The 26,764-nt window shown below is 43.6% G+C and overlaps 3 protein-coding genes across 8 annotated transcripts in view; 2 read left to right on the top strand and 1 right to left on the bottom strand.

Moving 5' to 3' along the window:
• The window catches only part of LOC121539282 (feline leukemia virus subgroup C receptor-related protein 2), a 44,729-nt gene extending 25,785 nt beyond the window's left edge, over positions 1-18,944 (top strand). Inside the window, exons 6-11 of one of the 2 annotated variants that reach the window (XM_041847656.1) lie at positions 13,069-13,179; positions 13,688-13,793; positions 13,964-14,075; positions 14,542-14,606; positions 15,867-15,979; positions 17,448-17,532. In XM_041847656.1, the coding sequence (XP_041703590.1) occupies positions 13,069-13,179; positions 13,688-13,793; positions 13,964-14,075; positions 14,542-14,606; positions 15,867-15,941 (469 nt within the window). In that variant the 3' untranslated portion in view covers positions 15,942-15,979; positions 17,448-17,532. Of the gene's footprint in view, positions 1-13,068; positions 13,180-13,687; positions 13,794-13,963; positions 14,076-14,541; positions 14,607-15,866; positions 15,980-17,447 lie in introns of both variants that reach the window. The other variant, XM_041847657.2, reaches the window with a different exon arrangement.
• A 550-nt stretch (positions 18,945-19,494) lies between these two features.
• LOC121538803 (ergosterol biosynthetic protein 28 homolog) lies at positions 19,495-21,219 on the bottom strand. Of its 2 annotated transcripts, none has more exons than XM_041846968.2 (5): positions 21,047-21,219; positions 20,663-20,833; positions 20,320-20,410; positions 20,086-20,204; positions 19,495-19,877 (listed from the first exon to the last, which is right to left on the bottom strand). In XM_041846968.2, the coding sequence occupies exons 1-5, from the start codon at positions 21,117-21,119 to the stop codon at positions 19,789-19,791; spliced, it is 543 nt and encodes a 180-aa protein (XP_041702902.1). In that variant the 5' UTR covers positions 21,120-21,219; the 3' UTR covers positions 19,495-19,788. The 2 variants fall into 2 exon arrangements, with proteins under 2 accessions (XP_041702902.1, XP_041702904.1); XM_041846970.2 differs by having other exon boundaries at positions 20,663-20,817; positions 21,047-21,157.
• A 549-nt stretch (positions 21,220-21,768) lies between these two features.
• Positions 21,769-26,764, top strand: part of ttll5 (tubulin tyrosine ligase-like family, member 5) — a 96,186-nt gene continuing 91,190 nt past the window's right edge. For 3 of the 4 annotated variants that reach the window (XM_041847655.2, XM_045207492.1, XM_045207493.1), the window contains exons 1-4: positions 21,769-21,864; positions 22,321-22,477; positions 26,237-26,343; positions 26,469-26,551. In XM_041847655.2, the coding sequence (XP_041703589.2) occupies positions 22,419-22,477; positions 26,237-26,343; positions 26,469-26,551 (249 nt within the window). In that variant the 5' untranslated portion in view covers positions 21,769-21,864; positions 22,321-22,418. The remainder of the gene's footprint in view (positions 21,865-22,320; positions 22,478-26,236; positions 26,344-26,468; positions 26,552-26,764) is intronic. The other variant, XM_045207491.1, reaches the window with a different exon arrangement.

Consider the following 26,764-nt stretch of genomic DNA (forward strand, 5'->3'; position numbering starts at 1 on the left):
GGACCCTGAAAACCTCCCTAACCAGGATCTCGGACGTCTCCGAGGCAGAGGGAAGCTTGGCAATTGGCACAAAGTGGGCGAACTTGCTGAATCTGTCCACGATAGTCAGAACGACCGTGTTCCCCTCAGAAGCGGGCAACCCAGTGACGAAGTCCAGGGCCAGATGCGACCATGGTCGCGGGGAATAGGAAGGGGGTGAAGTAGTCCAGAGCTGGGCCGATTGGTACTCTTATTCTGCGCACACACTGGACAGGCAGCAACAAACCCCCTAGTATCCTCGGCCATGGCAGGCCACCAAAAAGCGTCTGCGAAGAAACGCCATTGTCCGAGCCACGCCAGGGTGACAAGCCATCTTGCTGGCGTGGGACCATTTGAGGACAGCAGGACGAACCGACTCAGGCACAAACAACCGACCGGGTGGACCGTTACCGGGACCGGGCTGAGTCCGAAGGGCCGCCAGCACCTCCTCCTCAATCTTCCACATAACTGCTCCCACGACGCAGTTCCGGGGGAGAATTGTCTCGGTCTTGGACCCACTCTCCTCCGTCTTGGAGAACATCCGGGACAAGGCGTCCGCCTTGCCGTTCTTAGATCCAGGTCGGAACGTCAGGGAAAAACTTGAATCGTCCGAAAACAACGCCCACCTGGCCTGACGGGAGTTGAGACGCTTAGCCGATTGCACGTAAGCAAGATTCTTGTGGTCAGTCCAGACAATAAAGCGGTTGCTCCGCCCCCCTCCAACCAGTGGCGCCACTCCTCCAAGGCAAGTTTCACCGCGAGAAGCTCCCGGTTACCCACATCGTAATTCCTCTCCGCAGGCGAAAGGCGACGAGAGTAGTAGGCGCAGGGATGGAGTTTACTGTCCGTGGAGCATCGCTGCGACAGGATGGCGCCAACTCCCACATCAGACGCGTCCACTTCAACGACGAACTGACGGCCCGTGTCCGGTTGAGAGAGAATCGGTGCGTTGGTGAATCGCCTCTTCAAATCCAGAAACGCACGATCCGCCTCCGGGTTCCACTTGAAGGTCCTGATACTGGAAGTCAAGGCGGTTAATGGAGCGGCCACACGGCTGTAATCCCGGATGAATCTGCGGTAGAAATTCGCAAACCCCAAAAATCTCTGGAGCTGCAATCTCGTACCGGGCTGGGCCCATTCCAGAACCGCTCTAACCTTCTCCTGGTCCATCCTAATCTCTCCCCTGGAGATGATGTACCCGAGAAAGGATGTCGTGTGGGCGTGAAACTCGCACTTCTCGGCCTTCACGAACAGGCGATTCTCCAACAATCGCTGCAGAACCTGCCGGACATGCTGGACGTGGTCGGAAGGTTCCTTCGAGAAGATCAGAATGTCATCCAGGTAAACAAACACGAAGAGACCGATCATATCTCTCAGGACGTCGTTCACCATACTCTGGAATACCGCTGGAGCATTGGTCAGTCCAAACGGCATCACCTGATACTCGAAGTGACCCATCGGTGTATTGAAACCCGTCAACCACTCGTCCCCCTCTCTGATCCGGACCAGGTGATACGCATTGCGTAGGTCTAGCTTGGTGAACACCGTAGCACCCTGTAAGGAGTCGAAGGCAGAACTCATCAAGGGCAGGGGATACTTGTTCTTGACCGTGATGTCATTCAACCCCCGATAATCAATACACGGTCGAAGAGAGCCATCCTTCTTACCCACAAAGAAGAATCCTGCCCCCAGGGGGTGATGACGAGGGACGAACGAGACCAGCAGCTAGGGACTCCTTGATGTAGGTCTCCAACGCCTCACGTTCAGGTCGGGAGATACTGTATAACCTTCCCTTGGGGTAGACAGCTCCAGGAACCAGGTTGATGGCACAATCATATGGTCGGTGGGGAGGGAGTGACAGAGCCTTCTGCTTACTGAAAACTTCCCCCAAATCGTGATATGTCTCGGGAACCAGGGACAAATCTGGGGGTTTAACCTCAATCACCTGACTGGGAACCGAATGGGGGCAGGCAGTCTTGAGACAGTTAGCATGACAATCAAGGCTCCAACTCGTTACCTTGCCCGTCACCCAATCGAACGTGGGATTGTGTTCCTTCAGCCAGGGGTATCCAAGGACCAGAGGAACATGGGAAGACGGCAGAATGAAAAATGAAATCATCTCAGAATGATTCCCCGACAACCGCATCTTAACCGGTTCAGTCCTCATCGTGATACGTGCCAGACTACTGCCGTTCAGAGTGGTCGCTTCAATGGCTTCCGGCAATTGCTCCTTGGAAAGCCCCAGCTGTTCCACCAACTCGGCATCAAGAAAGCTTCCATCGGCACCTGAATCGATAAAAGCGTTAAGCGCTAAGCTCTGATTCCTGTTCACAAGGGTAGCCGGGAAGCGGGGTCTGACAGAGGTACTGAGAGGTTGAAACTGGCTCGCTAAAAGTCCTCCCAACTTTAGCGAGCCGGGCAGTTTGACGACCGCCGGGAACAAGTGGAGATGTAATGTCCCGAGCGACCACAGTAGAGGCAGCAGTTGGTCTTACGTCTATGTTGACGCTCCTCCTTGGTTAACCCGTGCCGCCCCACTTGCATGGGTTCAGAATCGGGAGAGAGGTCCTCTCCACTAATCCTTTGTGGTGGAGAATGATCGACGTGTTCTGGTCCACCACCCGACCCGACTGGGAACTGAGAAGCTGATCGATTGGACGGACCCCATTGCTTCTCCCTCCTTCGCTCTCGGACTCGATTATCCACCCGAATAGACAAGGCTACCAAGCTGTCCAGGTCACTAGGCTCCGGATAGGAGATCAACTCATCCTTGAGCTGCTCCGACAGACCCTGGTAAAAGGCCGCTTGCAAAGACTCCTCGTTCCACCCACTCTCCACAGCCAACGTCTTGAACTCGATCACGAAGTCGGCCACGCTGCGAGTTCCTTGGTGAAGAGAAAACAGGCGCCTAGCTGCGTCCCTCCCTCGGACGGAATGGTCGAAGAGCTTCCTCATCTCGGCCGTGAACCCCTGGTATGAAGCCATGCAGGGGTCTTGTCGTTCCCAAACGGCTGAAGCCCACTCCAGCGCTCGACCACGCAGCAACGCAATCACAAAGGCTATCCTAGCCTTGTCTGTGGCATAAGAGTAGGGCTGTAGATCGAACACTAATCCACACTGCATAAGGAAGGAACGGCATCTTCCCAGCTCCCCTTCATATCTATCCGGCGTCGGAACCTCGGGCTCACGGAAGGACACAACTTCAGAAGCGGCAGGCGAGATGGGTGAAACCGGTAGTGGATCCTCCACCGGAACTCTGCGTTGGTTCTGGACCTCCGTCAGACCGGTAGAAAGGTTCCGAACTGACAACGCGATCTCCTGTAGTACCGTGCTATGATGGCCCAACATCCTCTCCTGATGGGTAATGGCATGGCGCACAGAGTCCAGGTCCGCTGGGTTCATTACTGGCCGGATCGTTCTGTCACGGTTCCCTCAGACAGAACCCAGAAGCAGACCAGGACAAGGAGAGTTGAACGAAGGTGAGGGTTTATTACAGATTCAAAAAGGTGCAGAATAATCCAGGGACAGAGCGGGCGGCGTGGATGAGTTGTTGAGGGTGCAGTTGTTGGTCCAGTGATGGCTCGGCAGCCGCCGACCATCAGGCAGAGGTAGGGTGAAGGTTCCGGACGAGTGACTGCAGATGGAACAAAAACGGAGGTAAGTAACAATAAACCAACAAGGTACCAAACAACAAAACTAACGCTAGACGCTCTAGGACTGATACTCTGATACACCTACTGTTCATGGCTAACGATCCGGCAGGAACTGGATGTTCGGCCAGAGCCTAAGAAGGGTGATGATCAGGACCAGGTGTGCAGATTGCTGATGGGATGCAGGTGCGGAAAACAAGAGCGCTCCCCGGAGCGTTCCCGAACCCTCGGGAAACTGGAGATTACGAACAGGAACACTAGTCACCAGACAGGACCCGACTCAGACAGCCGGGATCGTTACATTGAGAGTACCCAAGAAAGACTTAACTGAAAAAACCCACACATTATTACATCAGCATTATGCTCCTAGATACAGCTCTTTTTTGTGACTTTGATATCTCAGTGGCTCTTTCTTAGAACTAAGTAACTGAATAAGGTAACATACACAAGGTCCCCAGTCCCAACCTAAGACACATGTCATAACATCATAATAGTGTGGCTGTAGCTGGTTGCTGACAAGGCTGCTGACTCTAATCTTTAATCTGATGACACAAGAAGATTCCCAGGAATTGTCATGATCCTCTGAAGCTTTTTGTTCAAGCTCTGTAATCAAGTCAGTCAACCGAACACTCTTTATGTAGATAACATTATCTCTGTTTTCTGCCGCCATCAGACTCCGCTAACAAATTGTACTATTATGTGTTTTTTCACGTTATTTGTAATTTATTCTGTACATAATGTTTCTGACACCGTCTCTTATGACCAAAAAGAGCTTCTGGATATCAGGACAGCGATTACTCACATTGAATTGGACGAAGATTTTTTCTTCAACGAGTCGGACGCAAAGGATATTCTACAGACGCCCGACAAGGCCCAAATCGCCGTCATTCGCATGGGAAAGAGACAGTGATATCGTAGACGTAGGTCGGGGTGCCTTGTAAGGATCTGACGGAGAGCGAGTAAACTGCCTCTTCCATCAATCCTATTAGCCAATGTTCAATCATTTGAAAATAAATTGGACGACCTAAGATTAAGGTTATCCTACCAACAGGATTTTAAAAACTGTAATATCTTATGTTTCACCGAGTCGTGGCTGAACAACGACATGGATAACATACAGTGGGGAAAAATAGTATTTAGTCAGCCACCAATTGTGCAAGTTCTCCCACTTAAAAAGATGAGAGAGGCCTGTAATTTTAATCATAGGTACACGTCAACTATGACAGACAAAATGAGGAAAAAAAATCCAGAAAATCACATTGTAGGATTTTTTATGAATTTATTTGCAAATTATGGTTATTTGGTCAATAACAAAAGTTTCTCAATACTTTGTTATATACCCTTTGTTGGCAATGAAACAGGTCAAATGTTTTCTGTAAGTCTTCACAAGGTTTTCACACACTGTTGCTGGTATTTTGGCCCATTCCTCCATGCAGATCTCCTCTAGAGCAGTGATGTTTTGGGGCTGTCGCTGTGCAACACGGACTTTCAACTCCCTCCAAAGATTTTCTATGGGATTGAGATCTGGAGACTGGCTAGGCCACTCCAGGACCTTGAAATGCTTCTTACGAAGCCACTTCTTCGTTGCCCGGGCGGTGTGTTTGGGATCATTGTCATGCTGAAAGACCCAGCCACGTTTCATCTTCAATGCCCTTGCTGATGGAAGGAGGTTTTCACTCAAAATCTCACGATGCATGGCCCCATTCATTCTTTCCTTTACACGGATCAGTCGTCCTGGTCCCTTTGCAGAAAAACAGCCCCAAAGCATGATGTTTCCACCCCCATGCTTCACAGTAGGTATGGTGTTCATTGGATGCAACTCAGCATTCTTTGTCCTCCAAACACGACGAGTTGAGTTTTTACCAAAAAGTTATATTTTGGTTTCATCTGACCATATGACATTCTCCCAATCCTCTTCTGGATCATCCAAATGCACTCTAGCAAACTTCAGACGGGCCTGGACATGTACTGGCTTAAGCAGGGGGACACGTCTGGCACTGCAGGATTTGAGTCCCTGGCGGCGTAGTGTGTTACTGATGGTAGGCTTTGTTACTTTGGTCCCAGCTCTCTCCAGGTCATTCACTAGATCCCCCCGTGTGGTTCTGGGATTTTTGCTCACCGTTCTTGTGATCATTTTGACAACACGGGGTGAGATCTTGCGTGGAGCCCCAGATCGAGGGAGATTATCAGTGGTCTTGTATGTCTTCCATTTCCTAATAATTGCTCCCACAGTTGATTTCTTCAAACCAAGCTGCTTACCTATTGCAGATTCAGTCATCCCAGCCTGGTGCAGGTCTACAATTTTGTTTCTGGTGTCCTTTGACAGCTCTTTGGTCTTGGCCATAGTGGAGTTTGGAGTGTGACTGTTTGAGGTTGTGGACAGGTGTCTTTTGATACTGATAACAAGTTCAAACAGGTGCCATTAATACAGGTAACGAGTGGAGGACAGAGGAGCCTCTTAAAGAAGAAGTTACAGGTCTGTGAGAGCCAGAAATCTTGCTTGTTTGTAGGTGACCAAATACTTATTTTCCACCATAATTTGCAAATAAATTCATTAAAAATCCTACAATGTGATTTTCTGGATTTTTTTTCCTCAATTTGTCTGTCATAGTTGACGTGTACCTATGATGAAAATTACAGGCCTCTCTCATCTTTTTAAGTGGGAGAACTTGCACAATTGGTGGCTGACTAAATACTTTTTTCCCCCACTGTACAGCTGGCAGGATATACGCTACATCGGCAGGATAGAATGTCTGACTCCAGTAAGACAAGGGGTGGCGGTCTGTGTATATTTGTAAACAACAGCTGGTGCATAAAATCTAATACTAAGGAAGTCTCGAGGTTTTGCTCGCCTGAGGTAGAGTATCTCATGATAAGCTGTAGATCACACTATTTACCAAGAGAGTTTTCATCTATATTTTTCGTAGCTGTTTATTTACCACCCAAAACCAATGCTGGCACTGAGATTGCACTCAATTAGCTGTATAAAGCCACAAGTAAACAGGAAAACTCTCATCCAGAGGCAGCGCTCCTAGTGGCCGGGGACTTTAATGCAGGGAAACTTAAATCCGTTCTACCTAATTTCTACCAGCATGTTAAATGTGCAACCAGAGGAAAAAAAAACTCTAGACCACCTTTACTCCACACACAGAGACGCGTACAAAGCTCTCCCTCGCCCTCCATTTCGCAAATCTGACCATAACTCTATCCTTCTGATTCCTGCTTATAAGCAAAAACTAAAGCAGGAAGCACCAGTGACTCGGTTAATAAGGAAGTGGTCAGATGACGCAGATGCTAAACTATAGGACTGTTTTGCTAGCACAAACTGGAATATGTTCCGGGATTCTTCCAATAGCATTGAGGAGTACACCACATCAGTCACTGGCTTCATCAATAAGTGCATCGATGACGTCGTCCCCACAGTGACCGTACGTACATACCACAACCAGAAGCTATGGATTACCGGCAACATCCACACTGAGCTAAAGGGTAGAGCTGCTGCTTTCAAGGAGCGGGACTCTAACCCGGACGCTTATAAGAAATCCTGCTATGCCCTCCGACGAACCATCAAACAGGCAAAGAGTCAATACAGGACTAAGATTGAATCGTAATACAACGGCTCTGATGCTCGTCGGATGTGGCAGGGCTTGAAAACTATTACAGACTACAAAGGGAAGCACAGCCGCGAGCTGCCCAGTGACACAAACCTACCAGACGAGCTAAATCACTTCTATGCTCGCTTCGAGGCAAGCAACACTGAAGCATGCATGAGAGCATCAGCTGTTCTGGATGACTATGTGATCATGCTCTCCGTAGCCAATGTGAGTAAGACTTTTAAGCAGGTCAACATTCACAGACGGATTACCGGGACGTGTACTCCGAGCATGCGCTGACCAACTGGCAAGTGTCTTCACTGACATTTTCAACATGTCCCTGACTGAGTCTGTAAACCAACATGTTTCAAGCAGACCACCATAGTTCCTGTGCCCAAGAACACTAAGATAACCTGCCTAAAAGTGCTTTGAAAGGCTGGTCATGGCTCACATCAACACCATTATCCCAGAAACCCTAGACCCACTCCAATTTGCATACCACCCCAGCAGATCCACAGATGATGCAATCTCTATTGCACTCCACACTGCCCTTTCCTACCTAGACAAGAGGAACACCTACGTGAGAATGCTATTCATTGACTACAGCTCAGCGTTCAACACCATAGTGCCCTCAAAGCTCATCACTAAGCTAAGGACCCTGGGACTAAACACCTCCCTCTGCAACTGGATCCTGGACTTCCTGACGGGCCTCCCCCCAGGTGGTAAGGGTAGGTAACAACACATCTGCCACGCTGATCCTCAACACGGGGGCCCCTCAGGGGTGCGTGCTCATTCCCCTCCTGTACTCCTTGTTCACCCGTGATTGCATGGCCAGGCACGACTCCAACACCATCATTAAGTTTGCAGACAACACAAAAGTGGTAGGCCTGATCACCGACAACGAGGAGACAGCCTATAGGGAGGAGGTCAGAGACCTGGCAGTGTGGTACCAGGATAACAAACTTTCCCTGAACGTGATCAAGACAAAGGAGATGATTGTGGACTACAGGAAAAAAAAGAGGACTAAGCACAGCCCTATTCTCATCGACGGGGCTGTAGTGGAACAGGTTGAGAGCTTCAAGTTCCTTGGTGTCCACATCACCAACAAACTATCATGGACAAACACACCAAGACAGTTGTGAAAAGGGCACGACAAAGCCCCTATTCTCTCTAAGGAGACTGAAAAGATTTGGCATGGGTCCTCAGATCCTCAAAAAGTTATACAGCTGCACCATCGAGAGCATCCTGACTGGTTGCATCACCGCCTGGTATGGCAACTGCTCGGCCTCTGACCGCAAGGCACTACAGAGGGTAGTGCGTACTGCCCAGTACATCACTGGGGCCAAGCTTCCTGCCATCCAGGACCTCTATACCAGGCGGTGTCAGAGGAAGGCCCTAAAAATTGTCAAAGACTCCAGCCACCCTAGTCATAGACTGTTCTCTCTGCTACCGCACGGCAAGCGGTACCGGAGCGCCAAGTCTACGTCCAAAAGGCTTCTTAACAGCTTCTACCCCCAAACCATAAGACTCCTGAACAGCTAATCATGGCTACCCGGACTATTTGCATTGCCCCACTACCCCACCCCACCACAACCCCCTATTTTACGCTGCTGCTACTATTATTTATGCATAGTCACTTTAACTCTACCCACATGTATATATCACCTCAATTACCTCGACTAACCGGTGCCCCCGCACATTGACTGTACCGGTACCCCCTGTATATAGCCTCTCTACTGTTATTTTATTTTACTGCTGCTCTTTAACTATTTGTCATTTTCTATTTTTTACTTATCTATTTTTTACTTAACTTATTTTCTTAAAAAACTGCATTGTTGGTTAAGGGCTTGTAAGTAAGCATTTCACTTTAAGGTCTACACATTTTACATTTACATTTACATTTAGCAGACGCTCTTATCCATACTGGCCCCACGTGGGAATCGAACCCACAACCCTGGCGTTGCAAGCGCCATGCTCTACCAACTGAGCTACAGGAAACCCATTCCATGAAGCTCCCGAAGAACAGTTCTTGTGCTGACGTTGCTTCCAGAGGCAGTTTGGAACTCGGTAGTGAGTGTTGCAACCGAGGACAGACGATTTTTACGTGCTACGCGCTTCAGCACTCGGCAGTCCCGTTCTGTGAACTTGTGTGGCCTACCACTTCACAATAACAGCACTTACAGCAGCTCTAGCAGGGCAGAAATTTGATGAACTGACTTGTTGGAAAGGTGGCATCCTATTACGGTGCCCCGTTGAAAGTCACTGAGCTCTTAAGTACGGGCCATTCTACTGCCAATGTTTGTCTATGGAGATTGCATGGCGGTGTGCTCGATTTGATACACCTGTCAGCAACGGGTGTGGCTGAAATAACCGAATCCACTCATTTGAAGGGGTGTCCACATTATTTTGTATATAAGCTTTTGTATATATAGTGTATAGGTTCATAAAAACCACACAAGCAAAAACAATGTTACGAACAAATACATTCAATTTCATTACTCCTGTTGTATTTGGCGCATGTGGCAAATACAATTTGATTTGATTTGATTAGTATGTATATATTGAACTTGAAGGAAGCAAGGATGTGGTTCATGTAAGTCACTTATCCAAAACTCTATTTGTTTGCATTGCTGGAATTGGTCCATGTTGGAAGAGGTTTAGTAACTGCTGATGAGTCATCTTTGAGAACTTTTACCCTGTTAATTAGTGATTAAAAGGTGATTTGTGGAAACGATTGTGTACAGTCTAGTTAATACTGCTCTCATGCTCAAGCAGTAGCCAGACTCACTGTATCTACCTAAGCTTACTCTTAAGTCTTATACACGGTATCCCAATATCTTATCCTTTGTCAAAAATATCCATAGCTTGAAAAGGTAACAATCAGTAATGTTGTGATACTCTCATGAGCACCGGGTTATAAAAAAGTAAACCCAATATGATATTGGATGGGCTGGGCTCTTGCACACAACAGCCTCTCTCATTAGTCACACTAAAGGAAGCACTTTCTGCATGAATGTCTTTTAAATCTCCTATTCAAAGGCAGGCTCGTAGGTGGATTAAGTATTTTTGTTGGAAGTGGGAACCACTGAGGTTCTGGAGGAACTGATTGTGGTATCTGATGCGTCTCCCTGCATACAGTGCCTTCAGAAAGTATTCAGACCCCTTGACTTTTTCCACATTTTGTTAGGTTAAAGCCTTATTCAAAAATCTACAAACAATACCCCATAATTAAAAAGCAAAAAAAAGTATTCAGACCCTTTACTCAGTACTTTGTTGAAGCACCTTTAGCAGCGATTACAGCCTCGAGTCTTCTTGGGTATGACGCTACAAGCTTGGCACACCTGTATTTGGGGTGTTTCTCCCATTCTTCTCTGCATATCCTCTCAAGCTCTGTCAGGTTGGATGGGGAGCGTTGCTGCACAGCTATTTTGAGATCTCTTCAGAGATGTTCGATCGGGTTCAAGTCCGGTCTCTGGCTGGGCCACTCAAGGACATTCAGAGACTTATCCCGAAGCCGCTCTGGCGTTATCTTGGCTGTGTGCTTAGGGTCGTTGTCCTGTTGGAAGGTAAACCTTCACCCCAGTCTGAGGTCCTGAGCACTCTGGAGCAGGTTTTCATCAAGGATCGCTCTGTACTTTGCTCTGTTCATCTTTGCCTCGATCCTGACTGGTCTCCCAGTCCCTGCCACTGAAAAACATCACAACAGCATGATGCTGCCACCACAATGCTTCACCATAGGGATGGTGCCAGGTTTCCTCCAGATGTGACACTTGGCATTCAGGCCAAAGAATTCAATCTTAGTTTAATCGGACCAGAGAATCTTGTTTCTCATGGTCTGAGAGTCCTTTAGGTGCCGTTTGGCAAACTCCAAGCGGGCCTTCATGTGTCTTTTACTGAGGAGTGGCTTCCGTCTGACCACTCCACCATAAAGGCCCGATTGGTGGAGCGCAGCAGAAATGGTTGTCCTTCTGGAAGGTTCTCCCATCTCCACAGAAGAACTCTGGAGCTCTGTCAGAGTGACCATCGGGTTCTTGGTCACCTCCCTGACCAAGGCCCTTCTCCCCCGATTGCTCAGTTTGGCCGGGCGGCCAGCTCTAGGAAGAGTCTTGGTGGTTCCAAACTTGTTCCATTTAAGAATGATGGAGGCCACTGTGTTCTTGGGGACCTTCAATGCTGCAGACATTTTTTGGTACCCTTCCCCAGATCTGTGCCTCGACAAAATCATATCTCGGAGCTCTACGGACAGTTCCTTCGACCTCATGGCTTGGTCTTTCCTCTGACATGCATTGTCAACTGTGGGACCTTATATAGACAGGTGTGTGCCTTTCCAAATCATGTCCAATCAATTGAATTTACCACAGGTGGACTCCAATCAAGTTGTAGAAACATCTCAAGGATGATCAATGGAAACAGGATGCACCTGAGCTCAATTTCGAGTCTCATAGCAAAGGGTCTGAATACTTATGTAAATAAGGTATTTCTGGATTTTTTCGCTTTGTCATTATGGGGTTTTGTGTGTAGATTGCTGAGGAAAAAAAGAAAAAAAGAGAATAAGGCTGTAACGTAACAAAATGTGGAAAAGGGGTCTGAATACTTTCCGAAGGCACTGCATCTAAGCTGACAGGCTTCATCCAAGCCTCCTGGCCTGATGGAATGGCAGCTCCATAGACATCATTCAGACATCTGCACAGACAATAATGTCTAATTATGTCCGTTTGACCTTTCTATTTGTTTAGGTCAAATAACACAGGCTGTTGTTTCTCACCACAGACCAGCCATTCATCAAACACATTCTGACCTGATCTTGAACAAACAATGAATCAAAATCAAATCAAATCAAATTTTATTTGCCACATGCGCCGAATACAACAGGTGTAAACCTTACAGTGAAATGCTTACTTACAAGCCCTTAACCAACAATGCAGTTTTAAGAAAAATAAGTGTTAAGTAAAAAAGAGATAAGTAAAAAATAAGAAAATAACAAATAATTAAAGAGCAGCAGTAAAATAAAACAGTAGGGAAGCTATATACAGGGGGTACCGGTACAGAGTCAGTGTGCGGGGGTACAGGAATCATCTATGTGGTTCAGTAGTAGCTGACACCCAATTTTACACATTTGGGAATAACAACTGCAGTGCCAATACCAAGTGTTTACCTGCCAACCTAACCCCCTAACCCTCACTTCACCCAGCTGTCTAAAACACAATCATTCTTCACATTCCATTTGAATATATTCAGCCAAAGCAGTCAACCCAGATTTCTGTTGTTGACATACCTCCATGTGTGAGAGTCACAGGACTAAGTTGTATTAACAACAACTGCTGAGTGGAGCAATGTTTCACATGTGGTTGTACAGGAAGAGCTTCACCATAGTCAGCCTGTTGGTGTAGGCCAGAATATGCCGGAGTAATGCTAAGGGGGACTTAGGAATCTTGTTTTTCCTCTCATAAAGAATGGGATGGGAGGTGTTGACAGTGAAGCCACAGCCAGCCTCATCCAACAGTGCTGCATGCCAATTGAGAACTGGAACTTGTTGCTGGTGCTGTGTGTAGGTCTCACAGGCAGTATTGCCCCTAGCCTGCCTGTGGGAAGTTTCAGGACTGGAACTTTTGTGGCCATGTTATGTAAAAGCCATATCCAGATGAGATAAAAACATTGCAGACTCATTCAAATCCTATATGGGGTATACAATATTGAGCAAGGCATCAAATAAAGTTAGAACATTTTAATTTACACAAATATAAAGTAGATTTCATACAGGCGAAAGCAGGACAAAACAAACAAATATTATTTCCCTCTCTCCCCAGGCAGACTACTCTGGCTGTGTATCTCCTGTCCTTTGTGGGAATGGTGGTCTATGCCTTCACCCTGAACTTAGGCCACCTATGGGTGGTGTTTGTGACATCAGCGGCCCTAGGGTAAGAGTGAACAAACACTGTGACTAAACACAATGATGTTTGTGAATGATTTGCATATCCTAGCTATTACACCTCTAGCATGTCAGTTGTAAGAAGGGGTGGACTAGACCTTCTTTTCTGGTCACACTGCAGGAACACTGTATGCTATTTACATTACAAACTTCCTCCTTGCTCTTTAAACAGCCACTCTGTGAGAAGAGACAGACAATATCTTGAGACGCTGATTAGTTGTGTTAAAAGACAATTTAATGTAAAGCTCATTTTAATGATTTTGTGCAACATTCATTATTTTACCTTGGAGTTCAATAAGTATTTTATCATTTGTTAATTGATGTATAAAGGAGATGACCAAGAGCTGAAGGTTTAAAGGGTATGCTAGGTAATGGCCTCAGAGGACATTTGATTGTGGAGTTGATTTTCTCTCAGCCCAGTCAGCAGGCATGAAATGTTAAAGTGCTGCTCTTTAGCTCAAGTAACAACAACACTGATAAACCTCCTATGTATTCAGGTTCTTCATGACTGGATACCTGCCGCTTGGCTTTGAGTTTGCTGTGGAGCTGACCTTCCCAGAGTGTGAGGGCACCTCCTCAGGACTCCTCAACTGTTCAGCTCAGGTAACAGCTCCTCAGGCCTGCTCAACTGTTCAGCTCAGGTAACAGGGACCATACTAATGACAGCATTGAAAGGTTTGTTGTATGCATGAGTTCTACTGTATGTATGAATGTGTTCAGAGATGATCAACTCTCATGCTGACTCCCCTCATTTGCCCTCCATCTTCTTCCAGATATTTGGGATCATATTCACCATCAGTCAAGGGAAGATCATAGACCACTTTGGCACATTCGCTGGGAACATCTTTTTATGTGTCTTCCTCCTCATAGGGACCATTATGACAGGTAGAGTTCCCCCCCCTCCACCCCACACACACACACACACACACACACACACACACACACACACACACACACACACACACACACACACACAGATTATAGCCCTGTTTCGCAATAACAGAGCAGCTCTACAGTAGATTGAACATTGGACTCATCTGCCTGCAGTTGTTATAGTGAAGCATAGTGACATGTTATGTGATCCACATAATATGGGGCTTTAGTAGTGCATGACTCCTCAGACAATTGTGTCAGTCAAGCAGAAGTTATGTGACAGCTGTGTCTAAGAATCATCATGGAGTAATAATGCCCTCTAGTGGCTCATAGTGATCATGATGAAAATGAACACATTTTCTACACACAGCAGGACATTTCCCACATTGTTTCAGAAGCTATACATGCCCTGTGTATTCCTAAATATCGGTTTCTGAGAAGTTCTGAGAAGTGCCTTTCCTCTCTCTAAATCGTACAGCATTCATCAAGTCTGACCTCCGACGGCAAAAGGCCAACCATCTGGCTGAGACTCAGGCGGCGAGTGTAAGTGTATCTGTTTCTGCTATTTGGTGTCAGCGGTGGGATCTCTGCATTCCAGTTAAAGGGAATGTGTCGGATACTTCCCCTGGCTGATGCTCCATTCAATGGACTATTCTAGTTAGCTGCTTCTCAGGGGCTGGGTTCATCTTGCTTGCTGTGGAGTGGACACAGGGGTCACAGGCGTCACACACCACCATGCTTTTCCTCAGCTTTCTGAAAACAACTCAGGTGTTTCTGAAAGCATGACTCTGCACCCGCTGTCAGCTCTCCAGCTCGCTGTATTTGATTGCATGCCTTGCTGGTGTTTGATACAGAATGTATGCTTGAGAAGTTTCTGTTTCATTCAACACGCACACCTGTTTTACAAAGATGCCTTTTGTCACAGATTATTATGACTACAGTTTGCAGAGCTATAGAAAGCTATCCCACAATATCAGGGTAAATTATCATTCTGGTTTATCTGGAGTATAAAACTACAATAATATTACATCACACTGTAGTTTACAATAGGCAATTGCACTCATTTGGCAGCAAAATAAATCATATAAAAATGGCTTGCTCACTCAATATAAAATTGAATTCTCTCAAACAAAATGAGCTTTAATTATATAATAGATTCATAATAAACTTCAGGCTCAACTCACCAGTGGTCAGGGATGATCAGATGTTCAAGATCAACTTTAAATCATTAACAATACTCTCATACTGTACCTAACACATCCATTCTGCTCAGCGCTTGTATTCTTTCTATTATGAGAATATTGCTATCACCTCTTTTATCTCAATGCAGGTTGGGAGCTTTACTCACTTCATTTATGCAAAACTATAATAATCCCATCAATACTTCTCTTAATATTTGAAACCAGTGCAATGTCCCTTGTCTCCAGTAACAGTGCCAAGAGAATTCAAGATCATTTTCTCTCATTTACATTTTTAATTTATGTTGAAAATGGGATGCATGTTAGTCACAGTAAGTAGCATTTTATTAGTGAAAAAGAAAGCTTCGATTTTTTTCTAAGTCTGAAGAGTCTAAATATTACACAATTTTCCTGCTTAATCCATAATCCTTAACAAACCCACTCCAGCTTTTTGTCATATCATTTCCCCCCCCCCCCGTCCTCATTAAGAGGAGGATCTCTCTAGAGGCAGGCGGAGTGTTGGAGTTAGAGGACAGTGTTATGGGAGGGTCTGGTAAGGGCAGAGGGATTATGGTGATGGTGATGGGGGATGATGGCGGTGGTGATTCCCTAGCTGTTGTTCCAGGCTGCAGGCTCCCCATCTCGGGTACAGGACTACGGGGCCACAGCACCCAGCAACCCCCAGGAGCAGCAGTCCTGACACTAACCTCACTAAAACCCAAACACACACCTGCCAAGGTAGGGGCATCAAGTCTTTGAGGTTATATCACACAAGAAAAATGCTGCAGCTGTACAGTACTGTACAAAATGCAATCATAAAGAGCACTGGTATTGGTGATGTGTTGAGATCTCCCATTGGAAGATGAACACATCAAACAATTAATTTACTAAATATTTTCAAAATACTGTAGTCTATAACCCACCTCAATAAGGTGAAAGGTCTTAAACAAAGACATGGCACTTGCTATTTCTTCCAAGTGAAAATAGCAATAACGAGGATTGAGATGCCTTGTGGGATTAGCCAAAACAGATTACAGGGATTGGTAAAGCATTAGGGTCCAAGCAGGTTTGGGAGTTAATATCTGGACAAGGTATTTTCTGTCAGCTAAGCAGTGAGTGAGGCACTAAAGTACTGTAAAACCTTGATGGAAATAAAGTGTTCATGCAAAATCTTTGTTGAAGTATGTCGCTTGCTGCTTGAGTGTAATATTAGAGCTTTTAACTATTTGTGCCTCAGTTGATCATCCTTCTCAAAGCAAAGCCCTACTATATGAGCTCATTGGAAAAATAATCACCCTTTTGTTTATTGTGTAGCACTGACCTTTTCACTTCCAGTTCAGTTTTTTAAGTGAAGCTAATAAACCCGAGAGGAAATGTTTTGGTACCTTACAAAAACGGTCAGGGGATCAATCGTCTGTTTCTGTCTTCCAGAGAAATATGATTATTACCTTTAAAGTGTATACATTACCTGTAAAATGTGGATTTATGTGCTTCTTGCATGAAACACATATTGTTTTGATGACAGCAATACTCGTATATTCTAGTATAACCAAGTTACGCAAATGCCTGTTTGTGTCTTATTTATGCTTCATTTATGAATATGTAAGAAATAATCAATGAGGGGCTATGCGTTGTATGGAAAATAATGAACGATGTGGAAGGTGTGTTCCATGACGCGCTAGAAGAGTGGAACTAACCTTCCACGGAGTTGCATTATTTTCCAGAGAATGAGTTCCAAGTTGATTATCTCCTTTATGCCATGGCTATCATTTCTTTTTCCAGTAGAAATGTGTTCAACATCCACTGAAGTAGCTTTACTAGAACCAAACAAACAGACTTGCTAGTTTAGCTAACCAAACCATCAGTCCTAGCTTGCTATTATGAAAATAGAATTCAACAATACCAATACTGTTTTTAATTCAACTTTTGCTTTCAAAAGCATGTAAAAATGAACTATAGCCATGCAAATATACCGTGCGTTCTAGGGAAATAATGCATGCTCTAGAATGTCCTTCAAGCCAGTCAGAAAGGAGTGTTCAACAATGCCATGGTATAATGAGACCCAATAAGATGTTCTGTTGTTTGTAAGCTCCACCTCAATTGAAATAACACAATTTAAAGTTTTAACGTAGTAACAATACATAATATAATATTGGAACATCATGAGGAAAATCTGATTTCTAATAGTAATGTTTTGATTTAACAGAAACAGGCAGGTCATCCACAGGAAGGCCTCTCACCGCCAGCTACACTGAAGGAGGTCAAGGTATAAGGAGGAAATCCAGTTGGACGAGTGTGAAAAGAAAGAAATCCCATCACACACTGACACAGACACATGGTCAAAAACAACCAAAAGATTTACACACACATACATTTACAAACAGGAACACATGCATACACTAAAAAGTAAGCTGTTTTCCATTTACAACTGTGAAGGTGAGCACATGACAAGTGATTAATTTGGATGAACATGTAATTAATGTACATAATTGAAACTATGACATGGTGGCCTTGGAGGAGGAGGCCTCTCTGAGGAAGTCATAGCCCAGGAATGTGTAGAGTCCGAGGTATGGACACCCTGCTCTGGCTTTAGTTCCAGTGACCGCTATTACTACTGCCCAACATAACAGTCTCCCCAGATCAACTCAAACCATGTAGAGAGGAACACACACAGTATATTACTCATCAGAAGATAACTGGTTTGATTATCAAGCACAACCAAGGGTATTTCAAGTTTTTTGTGCTGATAATTCATATTTAACTGTCACTTTTTCAGAGTACACTATGAATGGTTAATATTTTCATTTTGTTTCTCTAGCTTTAAATACCTCCAATCTAAATATTATAAATGTTGTCTGTGCATTCTGATATGAGCAATATTCAAACTGTGCTTTTTATTTCCTGACATTTGACCAATACCATTATGGAACAGAAAGTATTAATGTAACTGTTCTATTTTTGGAATTTGTTAACGTTAGTTAAAATTAGACTACAGATTCAGTGGTTTCAGTTGAATGGCAGTCTGTTCAGAGGGCCGATCCAGTCAAGCCAACTCACCTAGTGGCTTAACAGGATTTTGAGATTGCCATCTGCCATATAGGATTACAAGGAATATGGTTGATACTGTACATCTGAGTATGTCTTGGAAGGTCTGAACCTCTTTAACCACATTCTTAGAACAGAAGTCAGAAACTTTGGGACTATTGTACTTAATATTTCTCTGCATTGATTTGTTTAAGAGCCTTTAAAGGAACACTATGATAACAGAATGTGAGCACAAAATATTTAGCGTGGAGAGAGACAATCTAATGGACTTTTTGGAAATAGGCTAGTGTTGTATTTTCTAATGTATATGATTCTCTTGACCTGTATTTATGTTACTGAGAAACCTCTTTCATCTGCTTATTTGACTTGATGTGTTGCGGTTAGAAGTTGTCCAGTGATGTTTATTTTTTAATGATTCTGTAATCTTATAAGTCTATCACTCCAATGATACAGTATATGTTTTGTAGGATCATTGTATCTACATCAAATGGTGATGCAATTTTTAAATGCTTGTCATACTCAGTAATGAAGAACATAATTATAGTTTTGTAAAACTGTTTGTAGACGTTGCTTGGACAAATTCTCTCAGATACTGTGAACAATTGTACCTGGTAATCTGGTGAACTAAAATTTTTAAAATAAAATGAGAAAAATGCTCTCTTAATTTATTAATGGACGTGTTACACCGCAGACACAATCCAGTAACATACTGAAATCACTCACTATCACTGATCAGTTTAGAAAGCAAGACAAAGGCCCAATGTTGAGATCATCCATTAAAGTACTGTGAATGACAGTCTCCCAAACTGCTCATTTACATAAAATATGTTGAAATCCAGTCATAAACCATACCACACAATCAAACCATATTAATACACATAACAAAATCACTGTACATTTTTGCATCATTATTGTATTGTACATCATGAAACATTGATAGACAATCACTGTTCAATTTTCAGTGTAAGAGTGAAACAGCTGTAGCCATAAAAACCATATTATAAACTGGGTGGTTAGACCCCTGAATGCTGATTGGCTGACAGCCGTGTTATATCAGACCGTATACCACGGGTATGACAAAACATTTATTTTCACTGCTCTAATTATGTTGGTAACCAGTTTATTATAGAAATAAGGCACCTCTGGGGTTTGTGGTATATGGCCAATATACCACGGCGAAGGTCTGTGTCCAGGCACTCCGCGATGCGTGGTGCCTAAGAACAGCCCTTAGCTGTGGTATATTGGCCATATACCACACCCCCTCGTGCCTTATTGCTTAAGTATATTGTAGCACATGTACAGATCACATAGCACAGGTATGAGTCACCTGCAAAATAAATCCCACTTATTGTATAGCCCCTCTTAAAAGTTTACACATATTGGACTCATCTTTGTGTCCATACAGTATAGTAAATAGGCCACTCATTCTTCAAGGCAAGAAGCAGTAGACTATCCCACAGCTTTCTCTAGTGGTGGGCTAAACCGTTTTCTACTGCTTGGAATCAGTTCCGCTTCTTCTGCCGTGCACCCACCTCCTCCTGAGGCTCTGGAACACACTGGAACCCAATCAGCATTCCCACGATAGAGAAACCTGGAGAGGTGAGATGATGCAATGGGTTTACTCTGCAATAACAGACACCAGCAGCACAAGCTCTGAGCAAGTTACATCAGATGAAAAATAGAGTTGAGCGATGCACCTTATGTACCTGGTAGTTTCATTTGCTAACACTGTTGTTAATGATTTTAACAAACCAAGCTTACTATTTGATCAGATGGGATTATAGAGCTGCAGTACTTACTCGCCACAATGAGAGGTGCCATAACGCCAATGGTCAGAGGTGCCGTTTTGTAGATGAAGGCTTCAGACAGGAAGTGTCCCAGAGCCAGTACAAATGTCCAAAGGGTGATGTGATAGAGCCTACATGAAGAGGAGACAAAAACTATTTAAGATAACTCCCACAGAACACAAATCACAGTTTATGCACTCACTGTTGCATGAACAGACAACAGTGCAGGGATGCAGGAAACCTTACGTTTTGTTCTGAATGTCGATGGCGCACGTGCAGCGGATAATTGAAGACAACAATGTCCAGATTCCAAATGTTCTTGCTTGGAGGCCATTTACTGTAAAAAGGAAGCAGAACCTAAATGAAGTTCTCTGAATTCCTTGCACCTTGGAGGAGACTGAGCATACTGCTGTTGTAAAGCTCCTTTGGTGTAGACAAATCAATGTGTAACCCAGTCTTATACACAGGCATAATAACAACATCCTTCAGGATGGAGCAAAATCCTGCACTAACACCGGCGCATGCAGGGTAAGATCTGCCATGGCCTGCTTTAGAGAGAAAGTTACAATCCCGTGTAGAAACTACTCACCAAAATATGGTGTCCCCGTGTAGAGTTTCTCAGAGAGGAAGCTGTGATCTCTGAAACTCTGGACAGTGTTTCCCATGGCAATGACAGACACCATGACCAACCAACTCCGCAGAACATTCAGAAAACGACTCATCCTTGCCTTCTGTGGGATGCACCTGCCAGACACGTTGGCTGAGAGTAAGAGGCAGACAGCATAGCAGTTTGCAAAAACTAACAACAAAATAACAGCTTAATTCTGCTTGTTACAGCTCAGATGAATGCTACCTGTCAGGTTGCAATAACCACCTTGATCAAAGGTAGCTAACGTTAGCTAGCTAGTTAGCTACAACAGCAACCATCATTGCTAGCTCGATAAAAACAAAATAATGTATGTGTCTAACTTACCTTCTAAAGTGTAGTTTATACCTGGAGCATACCCAGATTCGACAGTGATCAGCGAGTCGAAATCAATAGGCATACAATGTCAACATGTCTGCAAAAACATCGCTAATGTTTGGAGATTGAGAATATCCTGTGAGTGTCGTTCAATAACTAGCTGATATGGACATTCAATTTGGCCAATTATAGAGCTCAGAAGATGGCTTCATCAAATCGTCCCATTCATCTCAATGGGTCGTTCGACTGGTAACGTGCTTTTAGGTTCCGCCTTATTTCGCTCATTCCACCAATCATTCCAACACAAACTACAGTTGCGAATGTGGGCGCGATTGATTTAGCTCTCCTGGGGCACCGGGCCCCAGCAGACAGAGTGGCGACGATTTACATTCCTACTATAAAAATTAAAACACCAAACATCTGTTAAATTACTTTATCAATTGTTTTAATACTATGCTAGACAATGTAATTAGGCCTGAATGTTCCAAAGCATTCCCTGTGTGACATTCTCTGACCATATGCACCGATTCAGTAGTACATTGCAAACATTGGAATGCACAAATCTGTTTTTTTTCCCTCAATAAAAACATTGTAATTCTTATTTTATGATGCAGATTTGGAAGGTATAATAATCCATCACAAATTGGAAATTGTGGTGCCAAAAACGTCACGTGCTTGAGGACAGTGCGCATGCTCTCTCCATTGGTTGCCAGTCAGTTGTTGTAGTTACAAATAGGCTAGCTACAGGAATACTTTTCATGATGGCTAGCTAGCTATCTAACTGTGGTTCTTCGAATACAGAAGTTTATCCTATGCGGAAGAGTTGGGTATGTTTATATGGTAGTTTTACAGCTGTCATGATTTATAACCTGAATGTTAGCTTGCTCTCTCAATGAAACATATAGTTTGTATTACAAAACACAGTAAAGCTAGCTAGCTAACGTGCCAATCTGGTTACCTAATTTAGCTATCTAGCTAACGTTAGCTAGCTAGCTAACCAATCTCAGACACTTTCTGCAACATCTATCTGGCTGGTATCATGAGCTAGTAATATCTATGTAACATAGCTAGCGTTAGCTGTAATAGCAACACACACAATATTTTACATTTTCAGGGCTAGGTGTTTGACGGTCTTATTGATTCAGCTTGTTGCTGGGCAGTGCTAATATGGACTCAATAATGTATGCATGGTATTATTGATATATAATTCCTCTCAATTGCAGACAGCAGTGTATTCTTCAGTATGACAATGCTGTGTTTTAACTGGACGGATATTTCAACAGTAGATGGTGGGAGCTGGAGATGCCCACAGTCATAACCCCAGATACCTGACTCAAAGCAGATTTCGTCAGGAGGTACTTCCCCCTTCACTGTGGTGGAAATGCCAACTGTGATCCGGGATAAAGAGGATTCAGAGTCCTCCTCAGAGGACGAGCGAGAGTAAGTGGCTGTTCTGATTAAGTGTTTCTAATGGGTTTGTTACATTTCCTTCTAGTTGTAGAAAGTAACACAGAAAAATACACAGATCAATGTTTAAACTCATTGCAACCACAGATATCCTATTAAATTCTAATAGTTATAATATGTAATTATATGCAACAATAATAAACACTGTAAGAATAGCTTTAGCTAAGTGCAGATCCCTGTATAAATATACTGAATAAAGCGTCAATAAGTGGTTAAACATAGTTCACTAGAACTTACCGTGCAATCTAAATTAAGCCTGGCTTATTTGGTGTCTTTAAATGTGATCAATTTGGCACTTAAATAGCCTGGCACCTCCAGTATGTCCTTAAATAGAACATGTACTACCACAGTAGAAGAGGCCAAGAAGTTCACGGTCTAGTCTTAATCTAGTCCTGAATTCAAATTTCATTACGCTACTAAACTCTTTGGCAACTAATTAGTCTGCGAATGCACCTTAGATCATTCTCATACAGTTGTAATGTAATCTGTTAAAGATGTATAGGGATGTGGGTTCGTTTCCCACGGGGGGCCAGTATAAAAAAAAAAAAGAACACATGTATGTATGCATTCACTAACTGTAAGTCGCTCTGGATAAGAGCGTCTGCTAAATGACTAAAATGTAAATGTATAGAATAGTCCTGTCTCAGACCTGGTCATCAGATACTACAATTAATTATTTATGTCAAGTGTCTTGAGTACCAGACAAATCTCCCTCAAGACATGCAATAGGCCTACCTTATTAGGCACTGCTTGCTTAATATTGTGACTTGAGCCTATATTGGGTAGATATTGGTTTATTACTGGTGGTGATGCTGCAGGGCACTAGCCTAACTATTACATTTCATGAAAGTTCACTACTCTAGTGGCACATGATTTCTAGCAGCACAGCTACTATAACTTTATCATAGTAGTCCATATGTTTATTACAGATACTTTACCATAGCTTGCAAGATCTTTGCAAGATTCTTGCATGGTCTGAGTGTAGACTTGGTTTAACAAGCATTACTAGACTAGAGCTTGTGCTGGCCACTGGCGTGTGTTGAGTGACTATTGAAATGACTCTGGAGCTATAGATATCATAATAGATGGGAGATTCAGTTTTGTCTGACATGTCTGAATACCTGAGCCAGGAGCAGGTATTGTTTACTACCGCGCCCAACATTACGGTTGAAGTCTGAAGTTTACATACACTTAGGTTGGAGTCATTAAAACTCGTTTTTCAACCCCTCCACAAATGTCTTGTTAACAAACTATAATTTTGGCAAGTCGGTTAGGACATCTACTTTGTCCATGACACAAGTAATTATTTCACTTTATAATTCACTGTATCACAATTTCAGTGTGCCTTTAAACAGCTTAGAAAGTTCCAGAAAATGATATCATGGCTTTAGAAGCCTGATAGGCTAATTGACATAATTTGAGTCAATTGGAGGTGTACCTGTGGATTTATTTCAAGACCTACCTTCAAACTCAGTGCCTCTTTGCTTGACATCATGGGAAAATCAAAATAAATCAGCCAAGACCTCAGAAAGAAAACTGTAGACCTCCATAAATCTGGTTCATCCTTGGGAGTAATTTCCAAACACCTGAAGGTACCACGTTCATCTGTACAAACAATAGTATGCAAGTATAAACACCATGGGACCACGCAGCCGTCATACCGCTCAGGAAGGAGACGCGTTCTGTCTCCTAGAGATGAATGTACTTTGGTGCAAAAAGTGCAAATCAATCCCAGAACAACAGCAAAGGACCTTGTGAAGATGTTGGAGGAAACGGGTACAAAAGTATCTATATCCACAGTAAAACGAGTCCTATATCGACATAACCTGAAAGGCTGCTCAGCAAGGAAGAAGCCACTGCGCCAAAGCGCCATAAAAAAGCCAGACTACGGTTTGCAACTGCACATGGGGACAAAGATCGTACTTTTTGGAGAAATGTCCTCTGGTCTGATGAAACAAAAATAGAACTGTTTGGCCATAATGACCATTGTTATGTTTGGAGGAAAAAGGGGAAGGCTTGCAAGCCGAAGAACACCATCCCAACCGTGAAGCACGGGGGTGGCAGCATCATGCTGTGGGGGTGCTTTGCTGCAGGAGGGACTGGTGCACTTCACAAAATAGATGGCATCATGAGGAAGGAAAATTATGTGGATATATTGAAGCAACATCTCAAGACATCAGTCAGGAAGTTAAAGCTTGGTCGCAAATGGGTCATCCAAATGGACAATGACCCCAAGCATACTTCCAAAGTTGTGGCAAAATGGCTTAAGGACAACAAAGTCAAGGTATTGGAGTGGCCATCACAAAGCCCTGACCTCAATCCTATAGAAAATGTGTGGGCAGAACTGAAAAAGCATGTGCGAGCAAGGAGGCCTACAAACCTGACTCAGTTACGCCAGCTCTGTCAGGAGGAATGGGCCAAAATTCACCCAACTTATTGTTGGAAGCTTGTGGAAGGCTACGTTTGACCCAAGTTAAACAATTTTAAAGGCAATGCTACCAAATACTAATTGAGTGTATGTAAACTTCTGACCCACTGGGAATGTGATGAAAGAAATTAAAGCTTAAATAAATCATTCTCTACTATTATTCTGACATTTCACGTTTTTTAAATAAAGTGGTGATCCTAACTGACCTAAAACAGGGAATTTTTACTAGGATTAAATGTCAGGAATTGTGAAAAACTGAGTTTAAATGTATTTGGCTAAGGTGTATGTAAACTTCCGACTTCAACTGTATCTAGAATGGTCAAGTCTGATAGAGTTCTTCTCCCACAGCATGCCATCTTAAGTGTGGATTTACATTAGTAAAATTTGTGTAGTAAGATATATCTCTCTTCAACATCAGATTTGCAACTTTTCTGTTTACACTACTCTTACTTTAGCCTTGGATGTGGTGTGACCAAAGCCACATTCCTGCTTCGTGTGTATGTGTGTGTACCTATTAGCATACAATAGTATATAGACAAACAAAATAAAGATAGCAATTCAAACTATACAGGAGTTTCTCATCTAAACCATATTGCTCATAATGTTGCACACTTGATTAATGCAACGATTCAGAAATGTGTGGATATTTTAATAGCCTTTTATTTTTTATTTTCGTTACACTATAACACTCAGTGTGGGAGACATCTACACCACTATCTCCGGCGGTAGTGTGAGAGACATCTCTCAGAGATTTGAATCTAGAGCTGACTCTTTACACTACAAAAATATATTTCCTGGGACTAGTATGTGTCGTGTAAAGAGGCCCTTATCTCCACCATGATCACAGATAGGTTGGCTGTGTCTGGTACTATCAGATATTTTCAGTGCAATGTTACCAGAGTGTTTGTTACTTGACAGGTTTGTTATTGTTCAGTATCCATGAGACTGTGTGTGGCTCGACCACTCTCTGCTCCGCTAATGTAAACACCTTGTCAGATTGCATTCCACCACCCTAAGGTAAGCTAAGGGTAGCATCATCCAGGATTCTAAACTCAACATTAAGAGACATTAAAGACATCTTGGAAAGCTTTAGGCTAATGGTATGTTGTGTTTGAGATGCTCTTCTCTCTGATTTAGGTTCTTGTTTTATTGGACTTTATATGGCTATTTTGTCACCCATATATCCTATTTTTTGGGGCTTATAATAGAAACTCTACTCTTGAGTAGCTTGATCCTGCATGACCCTCTCAATGTAAGAATAAGAAGAATACTTTATTGATCTGTTTTTCTCTCTGTCTCATCAGGGACCATCCTTGCATTGCCTGGAGTGGCCTCAGCAGGAAGATCCCAGTCCTGGTGTTCTTTGCTGAAGCCATCGTCTCTAAAGATGGAAACATCCGTTCTGTTGGAGGTACTGGTGTCCATAAGAAACATTCTAAAGATATAAGAGGGTATAGAATTCTGTTGAATTCATATCCTGGCCCAATCCTTTAATTTCTGTTGAATGATAATGTTATGTTCCTATTTTGTCTTTAGAACGGTACAACCTGGCCTTCAAGATTGTGCGCACAGAGAGCCGGCTGGTTCGTGGCTTACTGACCAATCATGGATTCCATGAGGTATTACATGAAATGTCCAAAGAATGTCTCATTCTGATTCACTTGCACATAAGTTCCTCTCTGTCATGTGTTGTAAGGGGATAAGAGGGCTGTTGTTTTTTCCTGACTGACACTGTCTATGCCAAAGCCTGGAAATACACGCACAGACAAAAAGTTGGCCCACTATAGCATTAATCCTGTTTTACAAGAGAGCACACTCCCATTATCGCTCCA

Source organism: Coregonus clupeaformis, chromosome 25, assembly GCF_020615455.1.
Source record: "Coregonus clupeaformis isolate EN_2021a chromosome 25, ASM2061545v1, whole genome shotgun sequence".
In the NCBI taxonomy this organism is placed as follows: domain Eukaryota; kingdom Metazoa; phylum Chordata; class Actinopteri; order Salmoniformes; family Salmonidae; genus Coregonus; species Coregonus clupeaformis.

Bases quoted from the DNA above. Each gene is read 5' to 3' on its own strand.
- LOC121538803 (XM_041846968.2), bottom strand. From the start codon at position 21,119: ATGCCTATTGATTTCGACTCGCTGATCACTGTCGAATCTGGGTATGCT. The intron at 20,411-20,662 runs GTGAGTAGTTTC...TCCTTTTTACAG, and splicing joins CACGGGGACACCATATTTTG to TAAATGGCCTCCAAGCAAGA. The intron at 20,205-20,319 runs GTAAGGTTTCCT...CTCTTCATGTAG, and splicing joins ATCGACATTCAGAACAAAAC to GCTCTATCACATCACCCTTT.